At 32.9% G+C, this 23820-nt stretch overlaps 4 protein-coding genes across 6 annotated transcripts; 2 read left to right on the top strand and 2 right to left on the bottom strand.

Annotated features, from left to right (window-relative positions):
* Positions 1–64: 64 nt before the first annotated feature.
* On the bottom strand, positions 65–10408 carry LOC141524567 (uncharacterized). 3 transcript variants are annotated; one of them, XM_074238559.1, is made up of 4 exons: positions 10084–10278; positions 9939–10018; positions 2191–2784; positions 65–2124 (listed from the first exon to the last, which is right to left on the bottom strand). In XM_074238559.1, the coding sequence occupies exons 3-4, from the start codon at positions 2711–2713 to the stop codon at positions 248–250; spliced, it is 2400 nt and encodes a 799-aa protein (XP_074094660.1). In that variant the 5' UTR covers positions 2714–2784; positions 9939–10018; positions 10084–10278; the 3' UTR covers positions 65–247. The 3 variants fall into 3 exon arrangements, with proteins under 3 accessions (XP_074094660.1, XP_074094662.1, XP_074094661.1); XM_074238561.1 differs by lacking the exons at positions 65–2124; positions 2191–2784 and adding an exon at positions 5996–9817 and having other exon boundaries at positions 10084–10408; XM_074238560.1 differs by lacking the exons at positions 65–2124; positions 2191–2784 and adding an exon at positions 5996–9838 and having other exon boundaries at positions 10084–10408.
* LOC141524578 (uncharacterized) lies at positions 4818–5396 on the bottom strand. The gene has a single exon (XM_074238587.1). The coding sequence runs from the start codon at positions 5394–5396 to the stop codon at positions 4818–4820; it is 579 nt and encodes a 192-aa protein (XP_074094688.1).
* Positions 10409–15082: 4674 nt separating the features above from the next.
* On the top strand, positions 15083–15514 carry LOC141524083 (uncharacterized). The gene has a single exon (XM_074237735.1). The coding sequence runs from the start codon at positions 15260–15262 to the stop codon at positions 15512–15514; it is 255 nt and encodes an 84-aa protein (XP_074093836.1). The 5' UTR covers positions 15083–15259.
* A 769-nt stretch (positions 15515–16283) lies between these two features.
* Ppcdc (phosphopantothenoylcysteine decarboxylase) lies at positions 16284–23474 on the top strand. Its single transcript, XM_074237733.1, has 2 exons — positions 16284–16707; positions 23205–23474. Exons 1-2 carry the CDS (start codon positions 16288–16290, stop codon positions 23373–23375), a joined length of 591 nt encoding a protein of 196 aa, XP_074093834.1. The 5' UTR covers positions 16284–16287; the 3' UTR covers positions 23376–23474.
* Positions 23475–23820: the final 346 nt, after the last annotated feature.

The raw sequence follows: 23820 nt of genomic DNA on the forward strand, positions 1-23820 counted from the left end.
ACAGCCGTCTTCTTAATGATTTGTTGATGATAATTTTTAAAAGTTAGCAAATTTTTATTTTATAAAAAAATAATTTTTTTTTTAAATTAACTCAGAGGGAGAGTATTTTTACATTTTTATTATCAGTCTGACTGAAAATATGATTTTTTGGTACTGCTCATAAATTTGCTTTCAACAAAGGCATTTGAGAAGACTTCAGAAAACTATTAACATTACTTAAAGTTTTATATTTTATACAATCCAATGGTTAATCACTTGTATGATCTAAACGTTCATTTTTTGTAATAGATACTAGTTCATCCTTTGCATGAATAAGATGATGCCTGTCAAGCCAACCCTTCGCAGAAAAGTGTTTCTTGCAAATATTACATTTGTATTCTTCATTTTTGTGTGACTTTTTAATGTGCTTTGTTAAAGATTGAATTGTGAAAAATTTAGCTGAACAAGTATCGCATTTGAATTGTTTGTTGCCCGTATGAATAAGTTTGTGTCGTTTTAAACTAAAATGATGAGAAAAGATTCTTTCACAAATGTCGCACTTGAAAACTTTTTTATCACTGTGACTATAAAGGTGCGTCTTTAACTGAGATTTATGAATGAATTTTGAATTGCAAACATTGCATTCAAATAATTCTTTCCTTGTATGAAGAACTAGATGCTTATCAAGATTATACTGACTACAAAACTGGCTTGGACAAATATCACAGTGAAAAGATTTTTCTCTTGTATGAGTAAGTTTGTGTTTGTCTAAAATGAACTTTTGAGAGAAGAAAGCTTGACAAATATCGCACTCAAATGATTTTTCTCTCGTGTGAGTAAGTCTGTGCTTGTTCAGTTTTGATTTTTGACGAAAAATTGCTTCACAAACATCACACTTATATTGTTTATCACGAGTATGATTTTCAAGATGCGTAGTTAACATTGACTCTTGAGTGAACTTTAAGTAACAAATGTTACACTTGAATACGTTTTCGTTTGTGTGAGTATACATGTGCTGTTTGAGATTGAAATTTCGAGAAAAGCTTCGTTGACAAATACTACATTCGAATCTTTCCGTTTTATGACATCTTATATGAATCGATAAATTTTGTTTAGTTAAAAATTCAGCCTGGCAATTGTCACATTTGAAAGATTTTTCGTTTTTGTGAGTGTCACGCATATGTTGAGCTAACGCAGTTTCTTCAGAGTATTTGGAATGACAAATATCACATTTGTATATTTTCCCCCGTATGTGGATAAGTATATGATTTTTTAAAGATGACGTTCGTGAAAAATTTCGTTGACAAATTTTACAATTAAAATGTTCACCTTTCAAGTGATGATGTATAATGTGAGATTCCAAATGTGATTTTCTCGAATAGTTGGAATTACAAATATCGCATGTAAATGGTCTATCGGCAGGTAAATTCCAAAAACAAGAACGCATGTGTCGAATTAAACTGCTCTTCCGAGTATAAGTTGAGTGGCAGTTATCACACTCAACTCTTATTTTCAGATCGTGTAAAATCATGTGTCGAATCAGAGTTAACTTTCGACGAAAGATTTTTTTACAAATATCACACTTAAATATTTCATTGTTTAAATGAGTCTTAAGATGTTTTCCTAAGCTTGATTGTCGAGTACATATTAGATTACAAACTTCACACTGAAAGTTTTGTTTTTTTTTTATTACATGAACAATTTTGTGTCGCTCTAAAGTATGTTTCGTAGCATATACTTTATGACAAACTTTACAAGTATGGCTCTTTTGTAAGCATTGACGATTTTCGATAGATTTCTTCAACAGTGATTTTTTCATTGATTTCAAGCAACGAGTATTGTTTTCTTGTGATTTCTTGCTCTTTCTATGAATTTTTTTTTTTAATTGTGAGCTTTGACTCAATTTTGAGCCCCGAACATTACGTAGTACCGGTCTTGTAATGTGATGGTTATTTGCGATATGTTTTTTTAATAATGAATTCGAGTTTGATTGAAAGTAACAAATTTTGCAGGAAAATTTTAGTTTTTTCATATGTACAACCTTGTGCCTTTGTAAAGATTGCTTCAAGACGTATTTTTTTGGACACATATCACACTCAAACTTTTTGTTACTTATTTCAGTACGCTTATACTGTTTTAGGAGTCCTGTAACAATAATTCTTATTTGAAAACAATGTTTCTGCATTCAATAAAAAATGTATTACTACTTACCTTCTAATATACATGATTCTTTATTATAATCTTCCAATAAGACGTTATTCAACTCTTGTTGATCAGGCTTAACATCTATAGCTAAAGGATCAACATCGTTTTCTTGTTTTACAATAACATCTAAGGGATTAAAACTATTTTCTAGTGTAATATTCGTATCGGCTATAAATGTAAATGGGACTTCTTGACGGTGAGTATTAGCCGTATCTGTTATTTCAATACTTGAGTGTTCATTTATTGTAAGTTCACTGATTGAAAATTTTTTTTCATTTTCATCGCAGATTGTTTGTACGTGCCCATTGTCTATATTGTCAACATTTTCATTCCAACAATTTTCTGTCCCGTTCAATGATTGGACGCTTGTAATTTTTATATCAGCGGATTTGTTAAAAAAACTATAGTAATCATAATTCGTATTTACGGAGCTTTGATTATTGACAATGAGTTGCCTTCTTATTTCATTATTATTACTCATTAGTATTATTTTTTTCATATTAAATGTCGGTAGATTACTGTTTTTCATCTTAAATAAAATGCTGGATATTATTGGATTGATAATTGAATCTTCAGAATTTCAGTTTTTCGATCTCCAATCTGAAAAAACGAAAAATTGAAAAAGTATTCTTTAGCCCCATATTTTTGGTGAACTTTTTTCCATGCTTTCGAGTATAGAGAGCCCAAAATTGTTGCTATTTTTATGTTTTTACTCTAAAAGCTCGAAAACGTTGAAATGTCACTCATGTCAAAAGATTTGATAGTCTGAATAAATAAATTAGATTCGCCATTATGATCGCAATATACCAAAGAATACGACTTTGTAGAACCATTCGCAATGTAAAATGACAATAAGCGGCGATTTCATTGCAGGCCAACTAGACTATCGCAAAAAAAAAAAAAGTCATTCAACTAATTTTTGCATCGGATAATTATAATATAAAAACTTTAAAGACATTAGCCAGACCTGTTTTTCACTACTCGGGAAAAAATCATCATACATGAATACATATGATCAGGCGTTAAGAGAGATAGCCACTGTGAAATTTAATAATAAAAAAAAAATTTTTTTTAACTTCCCGCTAAAAATCTCAGATTTTCAAAAATCGGGAAGTTATTGTTTTCACCCCGTTTTGCAAAAATCGAGTTTTCATCAGATCTCGACGTTTGAAGGTCACAGGAAGCTTCCCTGACTACTCCCGCGATGTTGTCACTGTGTGTGTGTGTGTGTGTGTTTTCAAAGAGGTACGAAAAAAAGATCTTCAAAAGACACCGCTATCGTTAACTCTGCTGCCCATCTTACGGCAGATATCGATGGTCGGTAGTGTGGAGATTTTTACCCACTAAAAAAAAAAAACATTCCTCTTCCCCTCTCCTCATAGATGGTACGGGGAGGACTGGATTGGAACCGCGTTAGCATTACTTCAATCCAGTCCGTGCTGCGTCTCACGACGGCTACTCCTGGTTACTGATCCCTTTCTGCGATTTTTTCTTTCAGAAGGCACCGCGCGTAAACTGCAACAGCTGACCAGTTTTCCTCTTTTTCGATCATATAAGTCGCCAAGCTGGAGGGGGAGAGCCTGGCGCCTATGATTTCTTCGATGCTGCTTCTGTAGTCTTTCCACCGAGGACACTCGAAGAATATGTGTTCGGTGTTGTCAATTTTGTCTGGGCAATATTTGCATGTCGGTTTGTCCTGTAATTTCATCCTGAAGAGATAGTCATTGAATTGGCCATGGCCTGTCAAGAGCTGGGTCAGAAAAAATTCCGTGTCCCCGTGTTGTCGAGAGAGCCAGACGTTTATGTCCGGAATCAGGCGCGCCGTCCATCTGCCCGTCTCCCCTGACGTCCATCGGTCTTGCCACTCCTGTTGCGTTTCCTTTTTTATTCTCGTCTTTGTCTCCTTAGAGTTGTTGCCATTTCTTTTAGCGTCATAGAGCTTGGCTCTTTCAAACGCTAATAAGTCGACAGGTGTAGCTCCCGCAATGACCAGTACCGCTGCCTCTGAAACCGTGCGATAGGCACAAGTAACTCTTAGCGCACCTCGTCGTTGCACCGCTGCTATTTTGCGCCGATAAGTCCTCTGTCTAAGTATGTCCGCCCATATCTCCGCTCCGTATAGCAGTATTGAGTGGACTACTTCCAAGAGCACCCTCCTTTTTTTGGTTTGTGGTCCTATAGTGTTGGTCATGATTCTCGACAGGTTGGAAACTACCTTGTTGGCTTTTGTGCAGGCGTTTTCAAGGTGTTCTCGGAAGGACAGCTTCTCCTCGATAACTACACCCAAATAACACAGTGCCCTCGTGGATGTCAGTGTTGTCCCGCCCATGTCTACGACGAACGGTTTTGGGAACCACTTTTGTCGGGTCAGGACGACGATCTCAGATTTTTGCTTGGCGAGTTGCAGGTGATGTTCCTCCAGCCAATTTTCGACGACATCGATGGTTTCTCGGACTAGTAGTTCTGCCTCCTCTGCACTATCAACGACTATCGTAGCCGCGACGTCGTCTGCAAAGCCCGTGAGTTTCACCTGTTTCGGTAACGGGATTTCCAGAAATTCATCATAGTCTGCGTTCCAAAGGTCGGGCCCCATAATTGAACCTTGCGGCACGCCAGCCGTTATGTTACGTTCCTTACGGTCCTTGTGGGCCTTCCGTCGTTTCCGCTATCAACGTTCTTTCATCGAGATAGTCGTCTACTATTCTCAGATTTTCTGGCTCCACATCAAATTTGTGTTCTAAAGCATCTAGGATGTTACCCCAGCTCGCACTGTTGAAGGCGTTCTTGATGTCCAGTGTAAGAACAAGACACACCTTGCGAGCTTTGAGGCTGCCAGACCATGCTTCTCTAGCTGTCTCTATGACTTTCTGGATCGCACCAATTGTTGATCGTCCTTTTCGGAAGCCATGTTGGTTACTGGCAAAGCCTCCGGCACGGTCAATATCGTTTCGTAGCCTGCCCTGAATGAGCTTCTCGAGCAGTTTCCCAGCTATATCAAGCATACAGAGTGGTCTATCCTGAATATTCAGATATTGTTCGGAGATAAGGCAGATGTCAATCTTGTCTTCGAAGACACGTTGGCGCAGCAGGATTTGCGCTAAGGCGCACTTATTCAGGTTGCCCTGTAGTATGCGTGTCATTTTTGACCTCTCGTGGCTTCTGCAAGTGCTGTGCGGAATGCCTTGCAAACTCCGGTACCAGGAATATGGCATAGACCAGCTTTGGCATCTTTGTTCGGAGTGCAGAGGAAGCAACTTGGCTTCTCAGTGCAGTTTACGGCCTTGTGATTTTTTCCGCCATATTTGTAGCAGCACGTGCTTCTGTCTGGTCCCGAACATTGCTGTGTGTGGTGACCGAACCCGAGACATTTAAAGCAGCGGGTTACTTTTGCAACTTGGCGTATACGGCAGTTAACCCAGCCGATCTTTATACGGGCCTTGTTAAGGGCCTTATTCGCATTGGCTTCATCGATCTCGCAGAAGGCTGCTCGATTGCCTCGTGGTGTGGGTTTTGTCAAATTTACCCGTTTGATCTCTAGGCTGACAGTAAATTCACGCTTGAGTGCTTCACGGACTTCGCTCTCGGTAGAGATTTCATCCAAGTCAAGGATCTCGATCGTTGTTCTTGATGTTAGCGTCTTGACCGTGCCGATGTTTGCAGTGGCTGACTTAACTGCATCGGTGAAAGCCTTGCTATCCTCGGTCTTTCGAGCCATTTCAAGGAGAATACCTCCGTGCCTCGTCCTTTTAATAGACCTTATGTCTACTCCAGTCGCTGTCGGGCTAACCTTGGCCTTGATTTCCTTGAGGAGATCAGCGTATGTTCACCCTTCAGCTGGTTGGACAAGAACAGCCTTCGTTCTTGTTTTTTTCCTTCTTGGTCTCTTTGAGCCACCATTACTTAGCTGGTTTTGGGCTTCAGTAGATTTTACCCCTGGCTCCTTTTCTCTTTCCTTCTTTTTTTTTTGCCGAGTCACTTTGATCCAAGCATTATCCCGGGCTGTCTTTTTCTGTGCTGGTTTGTCAATTTCAGAGGAGGGGCTGGGTGTAGACAGCGGCCTCTTCTTTTTGTTCTCTTTTCCTTGCTGTGGTTTCTCAGGAGTGACCAAAAACGCTTGTGGTTTTGTGGTCATCTCCGGAGATGTTTGCGTGGTTGTCGCCGACATCGATGCTGGTTTGTTGGCTAACTTATATGCCGTGGCAATGGACGCTACTAATTTTCTGAGCTCATGATGGAGATTTCTCTTATCCTTTATGAACTCAGTCAACTCTTCGATCTTGCTACCGAGCCGTTCCATTGGCGATTGCTGGCAGGTGACAGTCGGTAGAGAGTTGATCCTCCCTCGATATGTGTTAGTGTTGACGGGAGCAACAGGTCTTCCACTTTTTGGAGGAACGCCTGTTTGCTGTGCGTCTACTTCCATCTGAGCTGTTTTAGTACTCCCTGTAGCATTGCTAGACGGCAGAGCCATGGGGTCCACTCTGCCGTTCAAACGGTCGCTTGATAACGACGAGTTCAGGCCCGTTTGTACGCCTTCCCTCGCCGGTACTGAGGTATCCCCCCTCTGCACCGTAGACGATGTTTGAATGTTTTCCGACATTTCATATCATCTTTTTTTTTTGCTAGGTTTTGGTCCACCCCGAGTATTTTATTTCCTCGGTACCCGAAGTATCTGGCGTGCTGTTATGACGAGCATTCCCCTATCCGCCACCTGGGGAAGCGCCCGATGCGGGACCCAGCAAGCCCGACACGAGGTGTGTGTGTGTGTGTGTGACTATGTAACTCGTTTATAACTTTTGAACGACTGAACCGATCGGAACGAACTAAACGGTGTTCTAAAGAGTTCCCTCGAACTTAGATTTCCTGAGAATTTAAACCAATTCGGACCGATAGATTTTAAGAAATCTTGAAAAATCTAAAAAAAAAATAAGAAAAAAATCATTTTTGAAAGTGGTTTTTTTTTAAATATCTTTTAAACGGCTTTATCAATCAACTTCAAAAACTAATCCGCCCTTAAGCTTGAAAAACCACGCCGATCGTCGCCAATCCGGTCAAAATTGGTTGATTCGTTTGAGAGATATCGTGAACGAAAGAAAATCGAAAAAAGTGTTTTTTTGACATAACTTCGTCATTTCTTCTCGGATCGTTTTTGATGATGTAGAATAATTTTAGAGCTTAAAAAATCGCGTCGACCGCCGCCAAAAACGTAAAAATCGGTTCATTGGTTCGAGAGATATCCTCGATAAAATATTTGGAAACAAGTGTTTTTTTTAACATAACTTCGACATTTTTTGGAATAACTTTCAAACGGCTGCACTGATCGATTTCAAAAACTAATCAGCTATTAGCATGAAAAAACTACGTCGATCGCCGTCAAGTCGGTCAAAATTGGTCAATTCGTTCAAGAAATATCATGAACAAAAAAAAACCAAAAAAGTGTTTTTTTTGGAATTACTCCAAATTTCCTAGTTTTATCAATTCAAACTTGAAGATTCATCATAAAACTAAAAAAATTGCGTCAAATTCTGCCAACCGCGTGAAAATCGGTTGATTTATTGAAAAGTTAGTGCGGTTTGAAACTTTAAAGAATATTGTTCTATGATACTTCTATCAGACTTTTAAGCTCGAAGATCTCAAAATAACACATAAATTGTATTTTTGAGCTCGAAGAGCTCAAAAACAATTAGTGCTGTTTTCTGCACCTAGGAGTGGAATTAGCGGGAAGTTGCACGGATGGCCTTCAGGGTCTACCGTATTCCTAATTTTTTTTCTCTGAAATCAAAGTTTATATATTCAAAATTATGTATCTCGAGTTTTATATGAAAATTTCGACTGTTTTTCAAGTTATAGTCATTTTTGTGACAGTGCGTCAAATGACCGTTGCATCCGCGGCGCTCTGATGAAAACGCGTTTTTCTCGAATCTACTTTTTTTTTAACTGGTCGCTTCTGTAATTTGCATAAATATGAACCGATTTGCAACTTTTTTCCCGTATTCGTTTATTGAATAGCTAAAGTTGCACGTAGGAGATTTTGAAAATTTTGATTTTTAAGATTTTTTAGGGCTGTTAGAATCCAAAAAAATGAGAAAAAAAAAGAAAAATTTTTAATGTCGCCATTTTTTTTTTCAAAATCTCCTACGTGGAACGATAATCACATGCATATAGATTACAACGCGGTTTGGTTTTTTTGTTTTATATAATCCATTTTTAAGTTACAGAAGAGACCATAGTAGGGGAAATTTTTTTGGTGCTCCACAAAAATGCTTATAACTTTGTTACAACATAATATTTCTTAATAAAAATTTAAAAGAATGATCTTCAATGTATACTTTATAAAACAAAAGAAACCCAATCCCCAAATTCCTTTATTATCCCAGTCAAAAAAATTCAGAAAATGGTTGACCATGAAGGCCATTCCCCTGCAACTTTTCGCTAATTTCATACCTAGACGCTTAAAATTGCACATATGACGTCTTTGAGCCCTTAGAGCCCAAAATATAATTTATATCTTTAAGCTTGAAGAGTTAGCTATTTCAAGCTCTTGAGTTCTTCGAGCTTACAAGTCTGATAGAAGTTCAATGAAACACTATTGTTTAAATTTTCAAACCGCAATAACTTTTGAATGAATGAACCGATTTTTACGCGGTTGGCAGCATTCGACGCAGTTTTTTAAGCCACATAAAAAATCTTTAAGTTTTAATTGATCAAACTTGAAATTTCGGAGTAATTTCGAAAAAATACATTTTTTCGGTTTTCTTTCATTCACGATATCTCTCGAACGAATCAACCGATTTTGATCATCAAGGTAAAACCAATAACTTTCCAATTTTTAAAAATTTTCAATTTTTTTTGAGGGAAGTTAAAAAACCATGAAAATCGTTCAAATAAATCAATTAAAAAAAAAAAACTCTTTTTAGAAAAATATACTTCAAAAAATTCTTTCTCGAAAATAACTTAAAACTGCAGAACCGAATAATTTTTAAATTTACTTAGCTTTTTATTTCATGTAACTGTGTGGAATGTCGTAGAGCACATCAACGTTGGCTAATTCATTCAAGAGATATTGTGTTTTGAATTTTAGTATTAATTAATCTATTCCAATAATTGATAGATTTTTGAGCTCAAAGAACTCAAAACTTTACAAGAATATTCTGTTTACGAGCCCTTAGGGCTTTACTTATTGCAGATAACAAAAACTTAGACATGGTCTGCCAGATCAACTACTTTCCAGATTTTTTCAATTGCAACAATATTCAGTCTTTTTTATTTTTTGTCATTCTTTACAAATAGAAAACAAGCAATACACATGTATATGCAAAAAATCCTCGGCTTTATTATGAAGAAATAAATTTCTTATGTCAATAAATGAAAATATCTCAAAATTCGTTTAAAGTAATGTCATTTTACTTTACTTATTGCTGTGGTATGAACGAATTCGTACACACTTTTCTAAATCCAGGGGAATTTTTACATAAAATCCATTTTATTTAATTTATTTCTTTATGACATGCATATTTTTTGATAAGAGTTAGTTATTTGCATGACATTAAACTTTTCCAATTAGAAAATATTAATTGCTAGTAACTGTATACAACTCTAAGTAGCTTTTTTATTGGGTTGCATACGGCATATCCTATCAAATCAATAAACTGCTCTGTAGAAACATTATTTTCAGAAAATTAATCGGATATAATTTCAAGCGATATTTCTGTAATATCTCATTTTAAATATATTTTTATCGGTATCATAAATACCTGAGTTGTAATTATGTTGTCAAGTTTTTCTTAAAAACTGTTTACAACTTTGGATAATTGTTGGAATACGTTGTCAGGCACTGAAATTAAAAATTGTAACGAGAATTAGGTGTTGTCAATATTACTTTAAGAAGAACTCACTTACTTTGGTATCCTTGATATAAATAAAAAGTATTATTTATTAATAAATTAATAAAACATAGAAAAACACGCATAGTTATTAAGTGCATAAAAACTTAAACTTCTCTATTCATAGATAAAAAATGATTGCAAACATTGTAATTGATTATTTTGAGTACTATAATTTGATTTCAACAACAAGCAATGGGTGTGTTCCGATGCATACCCAACAGTTAATGATTTTCATCATGTGGTTGTGTCGATGATTTAGGTTAGATTTAAGTTGGTTATGTATATCTACTGATTGGAGTGTCTTTTTTTTTCCTTTGTACAATCCGCATTCATTAATTCGAATCGGTTTCTAAGCTTATGGGTTTATTGCATTCATTGTCAATCCTGAATTTGGAAGATATTAATGAAAATTATCTAAGCAGATAGTTGATAATTTTAAGAATTTTGGTAACAAATAAATTATGGCAAAAAAAAAATTTATAAAAAAAATTGACACTTAGAAATTTTAAAAAACTACAAGTGCAATTTTTTGAAAATAATTTTTTGACCCTGTAATTTAATTAAAACAAAAATAATAATAATGAAAAGAAAATATTAAATATTATTAATAAAATAAACTTACAATTATTCATTTTTAGCGAAAATTTTTTTCACAAACTGCCAACGATTGTTTAAAAACAAATGGTACTGGACAAATAAACAATTGCAATTTGAATAATGTTACACTCACACATGAAAAAAATGTGTATAATATAACATAATCTTAAAATATGTAGAATTTTATTTTTATCATTATCAGGATATAAGTATTCTAAATTTTTGTACCAAAGAATAATTTAAAAAAAATTACATTAGTTATTTTAGAAAATTTTTGTCAATTTAAAAAATTAAATTTTTTTTTACACAAAAAAAACATTATTAAAAAAAAAAAATATTGAATATTACAATTTTCTAAAAAATTAAAAAATTTTTAAAATTTGTGAAAATTGTGATAATCAACTTTTTTTTTTTTTTTTTTTTTATTGTTAATTTTTTCATGTATTAAACAAAAATATATATATATATATATATATATATATATATATATATATATATATATATATATATATATATATATATATATATATATATATATATATATATATATATATATCAATAAAATCAAACAGAAATTTCGTTCAAAAAAATTTAAATTAACATGGTTGACCCCATTTGTAAATATTTACCATTTTTTATTGATACACAAAAAAAATCAACTTGAATTAAGGAAATAATTTTGAAGAATTTTATCGTCTTTATTTAAGTTGAAAAATTCTTAAACTGAAAAATTTCCTTTAAACTTCGAAATTTCTAGTTCGATCCAATTAAACTTATTCTTTATGGCTTAAAAAATTGCGTCGAATGCCGCCAACCGCGTAAAAATCGGTTTATTCATTCAAAAGTTATTGCGGTTTGAAAATTCAAAAAATACTCTTCATTAAACTGCTACCAAACTTTTGAGCTTGAAGAGCTCAAAAACGTCATAAGTGTAATTTTGAGCGCTTAGGTATGCAATTGGCAGGAAGTTGTAGGGGTGGCCTTCAGGGTCAACCGTTTTCCTGATTTTTTTTTGTTTTGACACCAAGTTTAGGAAACAATGACGTTAACTTAGTGTGGCTATTGGCACTTACCCGTGCTAGCATGGGGCATGGGAAAATGGAGAAACGGGAAAATTTTCCCGTGTCCCGTGCTAGCAAAAACAGGAAAAAAATGTTAATTTTAACCACACTCAATTTAAATTCGCACTTCGCTGACAGGTAGTGTCACCTGCTGGATGCATCTAGAGGCATCACACCTGTTATGTCCAGTGAGAAAACTAGATTGATCTTGCTGCACTTGTCGCTATCTCGCTGAATGATTTAATAAAAATAACTTATATATATTTATATATATAATCTAAATAATTTGGATCAAAATTATAAATTAAATAACGTTTAAATAAAACTCTTTTATTTGAAAAGATTCCTTTCTCGCTCTGAAACCGAGTATTTTAATACTCCCGGGCGAAAAAACTACAGTAAGTAAAGCTTTCAAGAAAATAAATTAATACCCACTAGATGGAAGCATAACACAGATATTGTTATGCCTGTTATATCCTAAAATATCATAGGTGTCGTTGTCGATGCATTACGCGGTAATTAATTTAAATTCAAATTACTTAACTCTATTTAAAACATACTTAGCTCTTTCAAAACATACAATAAACAAAACCATTTACTAAAACTTCTCAGAAACACAAAAAGTACTTGAATAAAATGCACACGTGTTACTTAACAACTAGACCTTTGTGAAAACTCATAAAAAGGAAAACACGTGTCGAACATTTCTCAAGGGTTTTCCTAGTTAAAATTATTCTAGCTAAATATTCTCAAGAGGTCATAAATTATAAGATATAATAAATACAAAATAGAAAGCATAAAGCCTTAAAACAACCAACACTGAGACCATTTGTTAGATAAATAAACAATACTTTTAGAATATCTTATAATTATTAAATAATATTAATGTTTTTAGTTTAACTAAAAAATAGTTTTCATATGGATTAATAAACAAATAATGATAGATTCATATTAATATTAATATGATGTATATAAATATATATAGATATATTTGTATCGACATGGGTTTTTCCTGTGGTTTCCCCATGTCACTGTTCTTAGAGCCTAAAGAAAGGTGAGAAACAGGGCAAATGCGATACAAAAGGCACAAGTCGGACCACAGCCGCAACACTAAAAATATATAAAGAAATATTATAATCTAACTTTGTTAATATTTAATAAGCAATAATACATGCAATTATAATACTATAATAATAATAGTAAAATACTGACTAAGAATAATATTATAATAAATAATAAGGGTAGAAATAATTAGTTAAACACCAAAAGTAATAACTATTGTAACTAACAAATATAAGAATTTAAGTATAAGAATAATATAAAATAGCATGACAGCCCTCACACATGTCCGTGTGTGGGTACCTAGCTATTATACAGTAAACCTACATATAAAAGTTATAAGTTTAGTGTGTATTCGAATATATGTTATTGTATGCGTACTGTAAACGTTAGATGAAGACATGTATATGTTAAGTGTATTGGTGTGAACCAGAGAGGGAGGAAGTGGAACTGAAAAACTCGAACCTAAAACCGAGACTCCTTGTGACGACACTTCTCCCTGAGAGCTGTAACCGAGCACTTGCTGTAGCTGAAACCATTGAATAAAATCAAGCTCTCTGATAATTATTATTTATCATTTAAAACAGTCCCCCTAATTAAAGTTTTCCCCTTTTCTTAATTTAATCTAACAAATCCCATTATCAAAAACTGAATTAATAAACAACAATAAATTTAAATTGATCCCGCGTGACTACAACTCACACCTCAGTCCAGAAGAGGCGTTACGAGCAATCTAGTGACCTCGCTGGACCTAACATGCCTCCGTCTAGTGATGTTGATATTTAGCTGAGAATATTACCGACGAGAGTTCATGCGCCCAAGAGTATGGAAATACTCGGTTCCAGTGCGGGAAAAAGGAATTTAAATTTAAATTTATTTACATAAAACACCAATTTTAGTTTGCAGATTAACTTAATTTGCTTTGACATTTATTGATCAATTACCATCGAATAAAAAAAAAAGCGATATATAAATAAAAGGAACAGAAAATATAACGCGATCGAGATAACGTCGATCTTGGGTTCTCGAAGAGAAGTGAAGTCACAATTTTTAAGTCCGAGCCTCTAGCTTCACGTCTCCCCTCCATACTTCACAAATACACTCTTACACTCTGTCATAACTTACTACCCTTATGTCTAATACATAAAATATCTTATTCCTACAGTATATATAATGATATAGTTTTACATACTATCACTTAAGTTTTAGCTATTAAACTATTTATTACATTTACATTTACTATCTTGATTAAATAATTTGTTGGTCGATTAGCTTATAACAGTAATAATAATAATCTTCCTATAATATTAGAATATATATATAATAATATTATTCTAGTTTGCGTCTGCGGCCGACTTAAATTACAATGTACCTGCATTCGCCCCTGCTTTATTTAAGCATTCGCGACCTTTATTTAGGGAAACCGCAGAAAACCCGGTCGAGGTACAGATGATAATAGTATGACAGTCATTTTGACGTCACTTCTAAAATTATAACTAAACCATTGAAATTAATTCCTTAAAGGTTACATAAGATGCTACTTACTTATTATTGAACAATTAGTAATCAATAAATAATTATTATATATTATTACTAAGAATAGGGTAACTTAGTTATTTGATTAAAATAATTTGATAAAGTTATAGTTAGTTTGCGCGTGTTATTCCATTTATAATTTAATTACAAATTATCAAACATCTAGTCAAATATCTTTAAGCTGAATTATTATTATTTAGCTTAGCCAAGTATTTCTTTAAAATCTAATATTAACAATAAGATATTTTTCTCTAACTTGTCTATTTAATGTTACATGTTTATTAAAATATTTAATCACTTAAGGACAAAGGGATTTTTGAGATTTCCACGCAAGTCTTTTATGACTTTCCTCAAGAGTCCCAAATGTCATGTGGCCAACACATGGCTCCGGGATTTCTCGAAACTCTTTTATGGCTTCCAGGACCAAACGACAATACTCCTTTGTATTTACCCTAAATTTTACTTTCCCTTTTTTTTTTGTGAGCAACAAATTATAACGAATTTTCTGCCTCACAGACGAGGACTAAGTAAACAGCTTAAGATTTATTTATGTTTTTAAGCAGAGGTTTATATTTAATTTTCGAATTGAGATTGAATTTGAATATATATCATTTGAACATTTAAATTCGCGCTAAACTAACAGGTGGTGTCACCTGCAGAGTAATGCCTGGCATCACAATATCAGCTAAATTTTACACAAAATTGTCTAAACAGCGACACATGTTACTGGGTCACGCATGCGCATTGAATTTTTATTTTCAGGGTGTTTTTACATTGAATTGAGTGTAGTTCGATATTTTCTGTACGTAAATATTCACAGCGGTCTACGACAAATATAAATATCAACAATTATTAAAGCATCAGTGTAAACTATCAAGAGTGGTGTTATTTATCAAAAACAATTATTAAAAATAATAATTAGGTTGATGACTGGTAATGTCCTCATACACCTACGGTCAAAAAACTTTTAACCCCATTCCGCCAGAGAAGGGAAGTTTTCCATTGGATCATGATGGTTTTTGCAAGAAGTCAATGGTCAAATACATGCGTTGTTTAAGTCTTAACAAAAATAATAATACTACTTGTAGAGATGCTGCTAAAGAATACCTTCAGTGTCGAATGGATCACAATCTCATGACTCGCGAGGAATGGCCAAAATTAGGATTTCACGACCAACAAAAATCAACGTAACAAACTTATTTACCTTAAGTAATAAATCAATATCTCAACTGAAATATCAACAAAACAATTCAATTTAATTAAACCATAGAAAGAAAAAAATATACAGAAGAAAAACGACTTTGAATCGATGTATTAAAATATTTTTTTATAAATGATTGATCAAAATATCATCGACATATCGTCGCTGACCAATATTACAAGATAGTTTTGTTTTAGCATACAAAATTATATGCGTCCAATGATTTTAGTAAAATAGTAGTTGGATTGTAGATACTAGAAAAAGTTCAAATCAAGATAATAATAGAATATTAAATGATAAAAAAATTAAGATTTCAACAATTTATAGAAATTGTGATTGACAGAAAAATATGAAATAAACGACATCAAAGCTTTGAATTATTATTTACATAGTTGAAATTATCAAAAATTATGGCATTTAAATATGGGGCAATTATGAATAACCATCTACAGAAATTGCATTTTAATTTTTAATTTTGCATAGGTAAAATTTTTTTTATAGAAACTTGTATTGGATAAATAGCAGAAATAGATCAAATAATTGTTCGCCTTTGACGTTACTGCCAAACTATTAGTTATGTGGAAACACAATTTATGTAATAGTAGAAATTAAATAAATAATGATATCGCAAAAATAAAGATCGTACAAAGAGACACCTATTGAAATAAAAATACGCTTTATGGAGTTGTTGAATATGTAAGAAGAATATATTAAATCAAACAATAACATAAACAGAGGTAATATCTATGATTTAGTAGAAGTAATGGCTCCAACAAAGAAAATATTGATAGGCTGCACTGGGAGCGTTGCAACAATTAAATTGCCGGAATTATGTGAAAAATTACGTGATCATTGCCTTGAATTTCGGGTCGTGGTAACAGAACGGGCTAAACATTTTTTGAAAGAATCAGAACTGCCTCCAGGAACTCAAATTCTTTCGGACACTGTTGAATGGGCTGCTTGGCAGGATCGTGGTGATCCTGTGCTTCATATTGATTTAGCAAAGTGGGCAGATTTATTTTTAATTGCGCCATTAGATGCTAATACACTTGGTAAAATAGCTTCTGGTATTTGTGACAATATACTTACATGTGTCGCACGAGCTTGGGATGTTAAAAAACCATTATTATTTTGTCCGGCTATGAATACTAGAATGTGGGATCATCCAGTTACAGCTCCACAGGTATTTAATTTACTTTTTTGCTTTAATAAAGAGTTGAATAATCTGTAAGTATAATTTTAGCAGATAAAGTTAATTTTTCAAAAACTTATAAATAACTTAATCATTACTAAAATAACAGCACAATAAATGAGCTTGAGAATTTTTATAAACTCCACCTGTGCAATTTTATGAACTTTTTTCATATCCATAAAGTTAAAATTTATTGGTCTGCTAATCTTATACTCATAAAAAATTTAGTTTCTGATTTTTCCTTTTAGATATAGTTTGTCTAAAAAATAACTGCAACATAATGAGTTGGCAATTATCACCGCAAACAAGTATATTTTTTTCTTAACACATTTAATGACTAAGAATGAAAAAAATTTTTCTTAGTAAAAATTTCTCCTGTTTTATATTCTAATTTTAATAATGTTGATTAAAAATTGCAAAACTTTTAAATACATAAATAAAATTTTTTTAAAACTTTAATTACATAGAAATATATATATTCATTTTTACAAAATTGAATACAAGATATTTTGAGCTAGATGAAGTTCCAGGGATGGTCAACCTTTTTTTCAATTTTATTTTCAATCGCCCCTGGGAAATAAAAAACAATTTTATATAACTGTATTAAACTTTGTGAAATTTAATATAACTTTTTATAGTTATAATATATTGTTTAAAATTTTGTTAATCTCTGCAAAAGTAACTATTCCTAAGAATCGCATATGTTTTAAAATTCTATAGAACTTCTTAAAAATAATTTTTCTTGAGTTCAATTGTACACGGAAAGAAAATTGAAAGAATTTTGACTATTTTACCATCATAATTTTAATTGAACAAAATAGTAACGGTGGACTATACTTTTCATTCAATAATTTTTACGATATTCGCTCTGAGTGAAGCCATGGTAGGAGAATATAAATTGACTGAAGCGTTCGCATTGGTTATTTTCGGCGTTACGGAAGGCTATTATTTCTAATATTGTAAGCAAGTACACATGAAAGTATTTATTTTGTTTTAATTTTAATAAATAAAAAAAAATAAGACATTAGAGTTACTGTGTTGTAAATTGTAAAAATACCAGCAGAAATGTTTACTGCATTCTTTTTTATTTTTTACCATTATAAGTACTGGTTGATTCGTTTAACTAAAAAACAAAGCTGCAACTACTATTTTAATAGAAGGATTTATTAATAATTTAATTTATTAGAAAACAATTATTTAATTTATTAAATTTTAATATATATTTTTTAACAGTTAATAAATATTTTGTTGAGTGAATGTTTTTCGCTTGCAATGTCATATCATATGAAGATTGCTTATAAACAAAAATCATTTTTATAAATTATTTGCATCAATTATATTACATTATAACGTTTATTGTAGCATACCGAATCCTATCACAGCTTATAATTATTTTTTATACTCTTAAATATTAAAAAGGTTTGTTTATTTAGTGAATTGAATTATTATTATGTATCCTAGCTATAGGGTAATAAAAAGTGTCAAAAGAAAATTGCTATTTCTGCTTTTGATTTTGCATAAATATTTGTTAACTGTTAACAAAAATTCATTAATCATTAATAAATATTTATTGACAGTTAATATATTTTACTCAAGTAATTACTGATTATCTGTAAATAAATATTTATTAAATCCTATGATGTTAAGGAATCATTTATTAACAGTTAATAAATCTTATTAAATATAAACAAATCCTTCTATCAGTGAATGAAACTATCACATATTTTTTGTAACTTTTTAACTTCCCGCTAAAAAATTGGGAAGTTATTCGTTTCACCCCGTTTTGCAAAAATCGAGTTTTCATCTCTGAAATTTCTAGTTCAATAAATTGAAACTCAGAGGTTGTTAATGAGGCTTAAAAACTGCGTCGAATGCTGCCAACCGCGTGAAAATCGGTTCATTCATTCAAAAGTTATTGCGGTTTGAAAATTAAAAAAATAGTGTTTTATCAAACTTCTATTAGACTTTTAAGCTCGAAGAGTTCAAAAGTATAGAAAAGCTATCTCTCTGAGTTCGGAGAGCTCACAATAATACACAGATTGTATTTTTGAGCTCGAAGAGCTCAAAAACGCCATAAGTGCAATTTTAAGCGCCCGGGTATGGAATTAGCGGAAAGTTACAGGGATGGACTTCAGGGTCAACCGTTTTCCTACATTTTTTTTTACTATCAATAATATTTATTTATTTTTGTTTTTCTTGCTATTGACATACGTATAAAAACATACTTTGCTAGCCTTCCGTAGTTCATATTTTGACTGGCGCTGCAGTCACACTCATAGCGAATACTATCGTAAATTTTATCCATCAAATAATACCAGCAAGAGTTGTAGGTAGTTTTTCAATTATGGGAACACAGTAGGACTCACTGCCGCACGGTGCCGCATTAGAACATGGTTAATTGAAACAAATTAGTTATGAAACGCAGCAGTAGGTCGGGTTGGTATTGCTTCAAATCTGTAATTAAGTGAAGTTTAGTATAAACTCAACATAGCCAAAGTCGGCTTCTTTAGTCCATACAGCATCTGTAATTAACTATCAATAAGTAATAAGAAAGTCCAATACTCTAGAGTTAGTTATAGAAGACGTGTTAGTAAACTTTACCATTCAACTATCGTAAAAATGGACAGTTAGTTTATTTAAAAGAAAATTTTAGAGAGGGTGAAGGTAAGAGATTGGACTCATTGATAACTTTGCAGTAACCAAAAAAACAAATCAGAATTTTCGTCCGGTAATTTTATTCATTCACGCCAAGCGGTAATAAACATTTAAGATATAAGAGATATCTTATAATATATTTAATATAATATTAAATTTATTACATATATTGAATCAAATAATATCAAATTAATATTAATTACATTAATTACATGATGGTGAGGGGGACAGATAAAATAACAATTGAAAATCAAGAATAAACTTGCAAGTTCTAGATATGGAAAAGGCAGAAATTAAAAAAATAAAAGGATTAATTGTATTTATTAGTGTTCTGGCATGATCAGTAGATGTCTTCTAGTGTTGTTGATGAATGCGCCGTATGAACCTCCGTAGCTCAATTTTGCCCTGAAGGGAATTAACTGGAGTGGCTAGTCTATTCAGTGGACCGTGTATTACGTAGTTCTTTTTGGATTTGGATGTTTTTAGTAATCTGTTGCGTCTTAGGGTTAGACTCGCTGGAGCGAATTCGAAAAAGCTTAATATGTCAGGAGTATCAATAATTCCATTCACCACTTTATAGAAGAAAGCAAGGTCAGCGACCTGTCGACGGGCATAAAGTTGAAAGATTTTGTAATACTTATATGCTTTGTCAGTGGAAACGATGCAACTGGGAGACGATAATCTGTATGCTAGAGTTTTGCAAAACTTACGTTGGACTTTTTCTACTCTGGTCATCGAGGTGTTGGTGAAGGGACTCCAGATTACAGAACCATAATCCAATATAGAAAGGACCAGCGATTGGAAAAGACTGATCAGCGTGCCAGGATTATTAAAATCTCTTCCACACCTTAGGATAAATCCCTTAACTTTGAAAGCCTTGGAGGTCATCTTATCTATATGCTTCGAAAACGTGAGTTTGTAGTCCATAACGATGCCTGAGTCTTTTACCTCTTCCACCTTGATTATCTTAACTTCTCGCAGAACATAGTTGGTAGGAGTAGAGGTGTGTAGTCGGGAAAAGGATACCGCTGCGCATTTGTTTTTGTTGAGGTCTAGCTTGTTCTTACAGCACCAGTCAGAAAGACGATTTATATCTTCTTGTAGAATGCGGACATCTGATTCTGTCTTGATCGGCCTGAAGATTTTCAGATCATCAGCGTAAAGTAAGTAATCAGACAAGAAATGGTGACCAATGTCGTTGACAAAAATATTGAACAGCACTGGACCAAGGTGGGATCCTTGCGGTACCGTGACAGCACTTCGTAATCATCAGACAAATGACCTTCAACTCTGACCTGGAGATGTCTTCCTGTGAGGTACGAGTGAATCCAGGATAGGGCATTACCACTTACTCCGTAGTCATTTAGTTTACTAATGAGTATTTCATGGTTAACTCGATCGAATGCCTTACTGAAATCAGTATAAATGCTATGAACGCAGTAACCCGAATCCATGGCGTTTAGTAGTTGGTTCACGTATAGAAACAAATTGGTGGTGGTGGATCTACCTTCTGTAAATCCATGTTGTTTGGTAGTTATGATGTGCTCAAATGATTTAAGAAGCTGAGGTAGGACAAACTTTTCGAAAAGTTTGGCCAGGGCAGATTGGGTGCAGATAGGGCGGTAATTCGAGATCAATGACTTTGGTCTGTCTTTGTGTATTGGAGAGATATAGAAAAATTTCCAATATGTGGGGAAAACTCCTAGGCGAAGTGATTCACTAAAGATGTGAGTTAGTGGTTCACATAGTCCTGTGGCACAGTTTTTTATGAAGATATTGGGTAGACTGTCAGGACCAGTGTCTTTCTTGGGATTTAGAGAGAGTAATCGTTTGAGTACTTCATCGTATGATACTGTGAATTCTTGTAGGTTAGTGAGTTGCAAGTCTGATCTTGGTAATGGATCATTATCATTAGTGTTGGTTTTGGTAGTTGGTGCATAAACACTATGGAATAATGAGACAAAAAGATTGCTGATATCAGGTCCTGTACTAGCTGAAATGTCATTCAAATTCATAGCGGAGGGTATGCCACTGCCGCATTGGTTTTTATCTTTAACATAATTCCAAAAGAATCGGATATCAGATGATAATTTACCTTCAACAGAGTTGACATAGTCTCTATAGCATTTTATGCTTAGATTTTTGCATTCAAATCTTAGTTTGCTGAATTGTAGATAGTTAGATTTAGTTCTTCTTTTTTTTGTACTGCAGGTGGGCTGATTTTTTTAATTTAATTTTATGAATTAGTTCTCTATTGAACCAGGTCGGAAAGTTACTGGGTGTATGACAAAATATTGGGGCAAATTGAGCTACACCTTCGTAGATTTTGGCATCCAGTCAATCCAGTTTGCTGTCAATGGTTTCAAGCTTAAAAATCTCGATCCAATTTGTTCTTAAGAAGAAGGAATTAAGTTCTGTATAGTTTGCCTTTTTAAACATGTAAGATGAAGAGTAGTTGGGGCCAATCCTGGCTGGAAATTTAGCTGTAGATCAAAAGCTGGATGATATTTGTCTTCTGGGACAATAGCAAGTGAGGCTTCGGGACATAAGTCGATATTACTGAAGCATAGATCCAAAGTAGTATTGATGGTATTTAGTATTTTGTTGTGTTGTATGTAGTTTAGGGAGGAATAGCTATCGAAAATCAGGAATTGAACCCAATACTCTTAGTTAATAGTCAGAGACTCTCCCTCTACGCTATCCGAGGTAAACTACTATTGATGGCTTGAGCATTTACATAAACTTGGAGTCTAGCGCTGTCCCCGGTCATCACTTACACTAATTGCAAAATATTCCAATTCAACTATTTTAAAATTTGTTACTTCTATTGGAAAGAAATAAAGGCAGCACTGAAAATTTTTAATCTCTTACCTTTCACAACATCAATATCGTTTTTTTTTTCTAATCGAATTTAATACCATAACTAGTAAACGTTGCATGCGCAAGCGCGTGTCTAAATGTCAGTATGAAATTATATATATTTTCATGCTTATGATATACTTGGCCAATCACTTTACGGATAGTTTGCTTACGTAATATGCTGTTGCGCGCGCAACAACGGTGCGAGTAGCCTCAGGCTACATAATATATTTCCGTGTAGCTTATAATTATTCATAACGAAAATTTGTAAAATAAATTTTTTGGTAAACAACTAACGAATTCTATCATTATTGTATAAGATTTTATGTATTTTATCATAAAAGTTAAGAGTAAAATAAGAGGCAAGTTTTTCAAATCATGTTTTTTTTTTTTTTTTTTTCCCTAAAAACCAAGAGTTTTTTTTTTTGTAAACATAGGAAAAAACTTTGTTTTTACAAAAAATGTGGTTTGAAAAACTGGCGCTTATCGTAAACACACACTAACATACTATACATACATAAAATATTCTATTATCCATATTTTCAACATAGCTTTAATAGGCCCAAAAGTCTAGCCATGTTTAATCTAATCAAAGAACTTCTTAAAGATATGCCAAGGAACTTTTAATGATTTTTTTTAACAAATAAAAATAAGGCTATCTAGGATATCAAACTTCAAATACAAAAAATATTGTAACTTTTTACACGGTCTAAAATGCGAGTTATTTAGTGGATATATATTTTTTCACTAATTTAATTTGTCGAATTTTCAAATATTTTACGGAGACACCTGATGTAAAATTGATCGAAAATCCAGATTAAGTTAGGTTCTTTTGAATGTAAAAGAATAGCTTCTTATAATTTGCAATTCTTCATACCGGATAGTAATTTGATTGTTAAAAACTAAACTGAGTATTTGAAAAAATGTCTATTTCCCTTACTATGAGCAGCTATTAAATCATTGATATTTTTTAGGTTGAACTGTTAAAATCTTGGGGATATAAAGAAATAAGTTGCATTACCAAGACTCTGATGTGCGGCGACACAGGTATTGGTGCTATGGCAGAAGTCGATACTATTGTGCAAGCAACGCTCAGATATTTGAATTCTTGGGAGCCCTACTCATCGTTAGGTAGAAGACATTAATAATGTCATTATTTCATCGAATACTGACTCATACTGCTTTTATTGATTAATGAAATGTACGAATATGTTGTAGCAAATAAAATAAAATCTATACGTTAATTTTTTAAAGGTCAATATTTTTTTCAACTATTATCAGATAGTATTGAAATTTCGCAGTGATCTTCGATATTTCTTCTTTAGAAGTGGACAAATTCAAATGATACTCTTCATGGTAATTCAACAATTTTCACAGATTCTGCGTAAGTATGTACACTAAAATGGGATTAAACAAAATTGGAGGTTAATTCGATTATACTTCTGAAAGTTAACTTGTCGCAAATATTTGAAAGAGGTTCGGATATGTGATAGTTCTTAACGATGATGGCTTCTTCGACTCAAAAAGCTCAAAAATATATTACGAACCCAATTTTTGAGCTCAAAGCATTCATTTATTTGCAAGTATATT

Source organism: Cotesia typhae, unplaced genomic scaffold, assembly GCF_013202065.1.
Source record: "Cotesia typhae breed Kobodo isofemale line unplaced genomic scaffold, CoteBio_Ctyphae contig_22, whole genome shotgun sequence".
In the NCBI taxonomy this organism is placed as follows: Eukaryota; Metazoa; Arthropoda; class Insecta; order Hymenoptera; family Braconidae; genus Cotesia; species Cotesia typhae.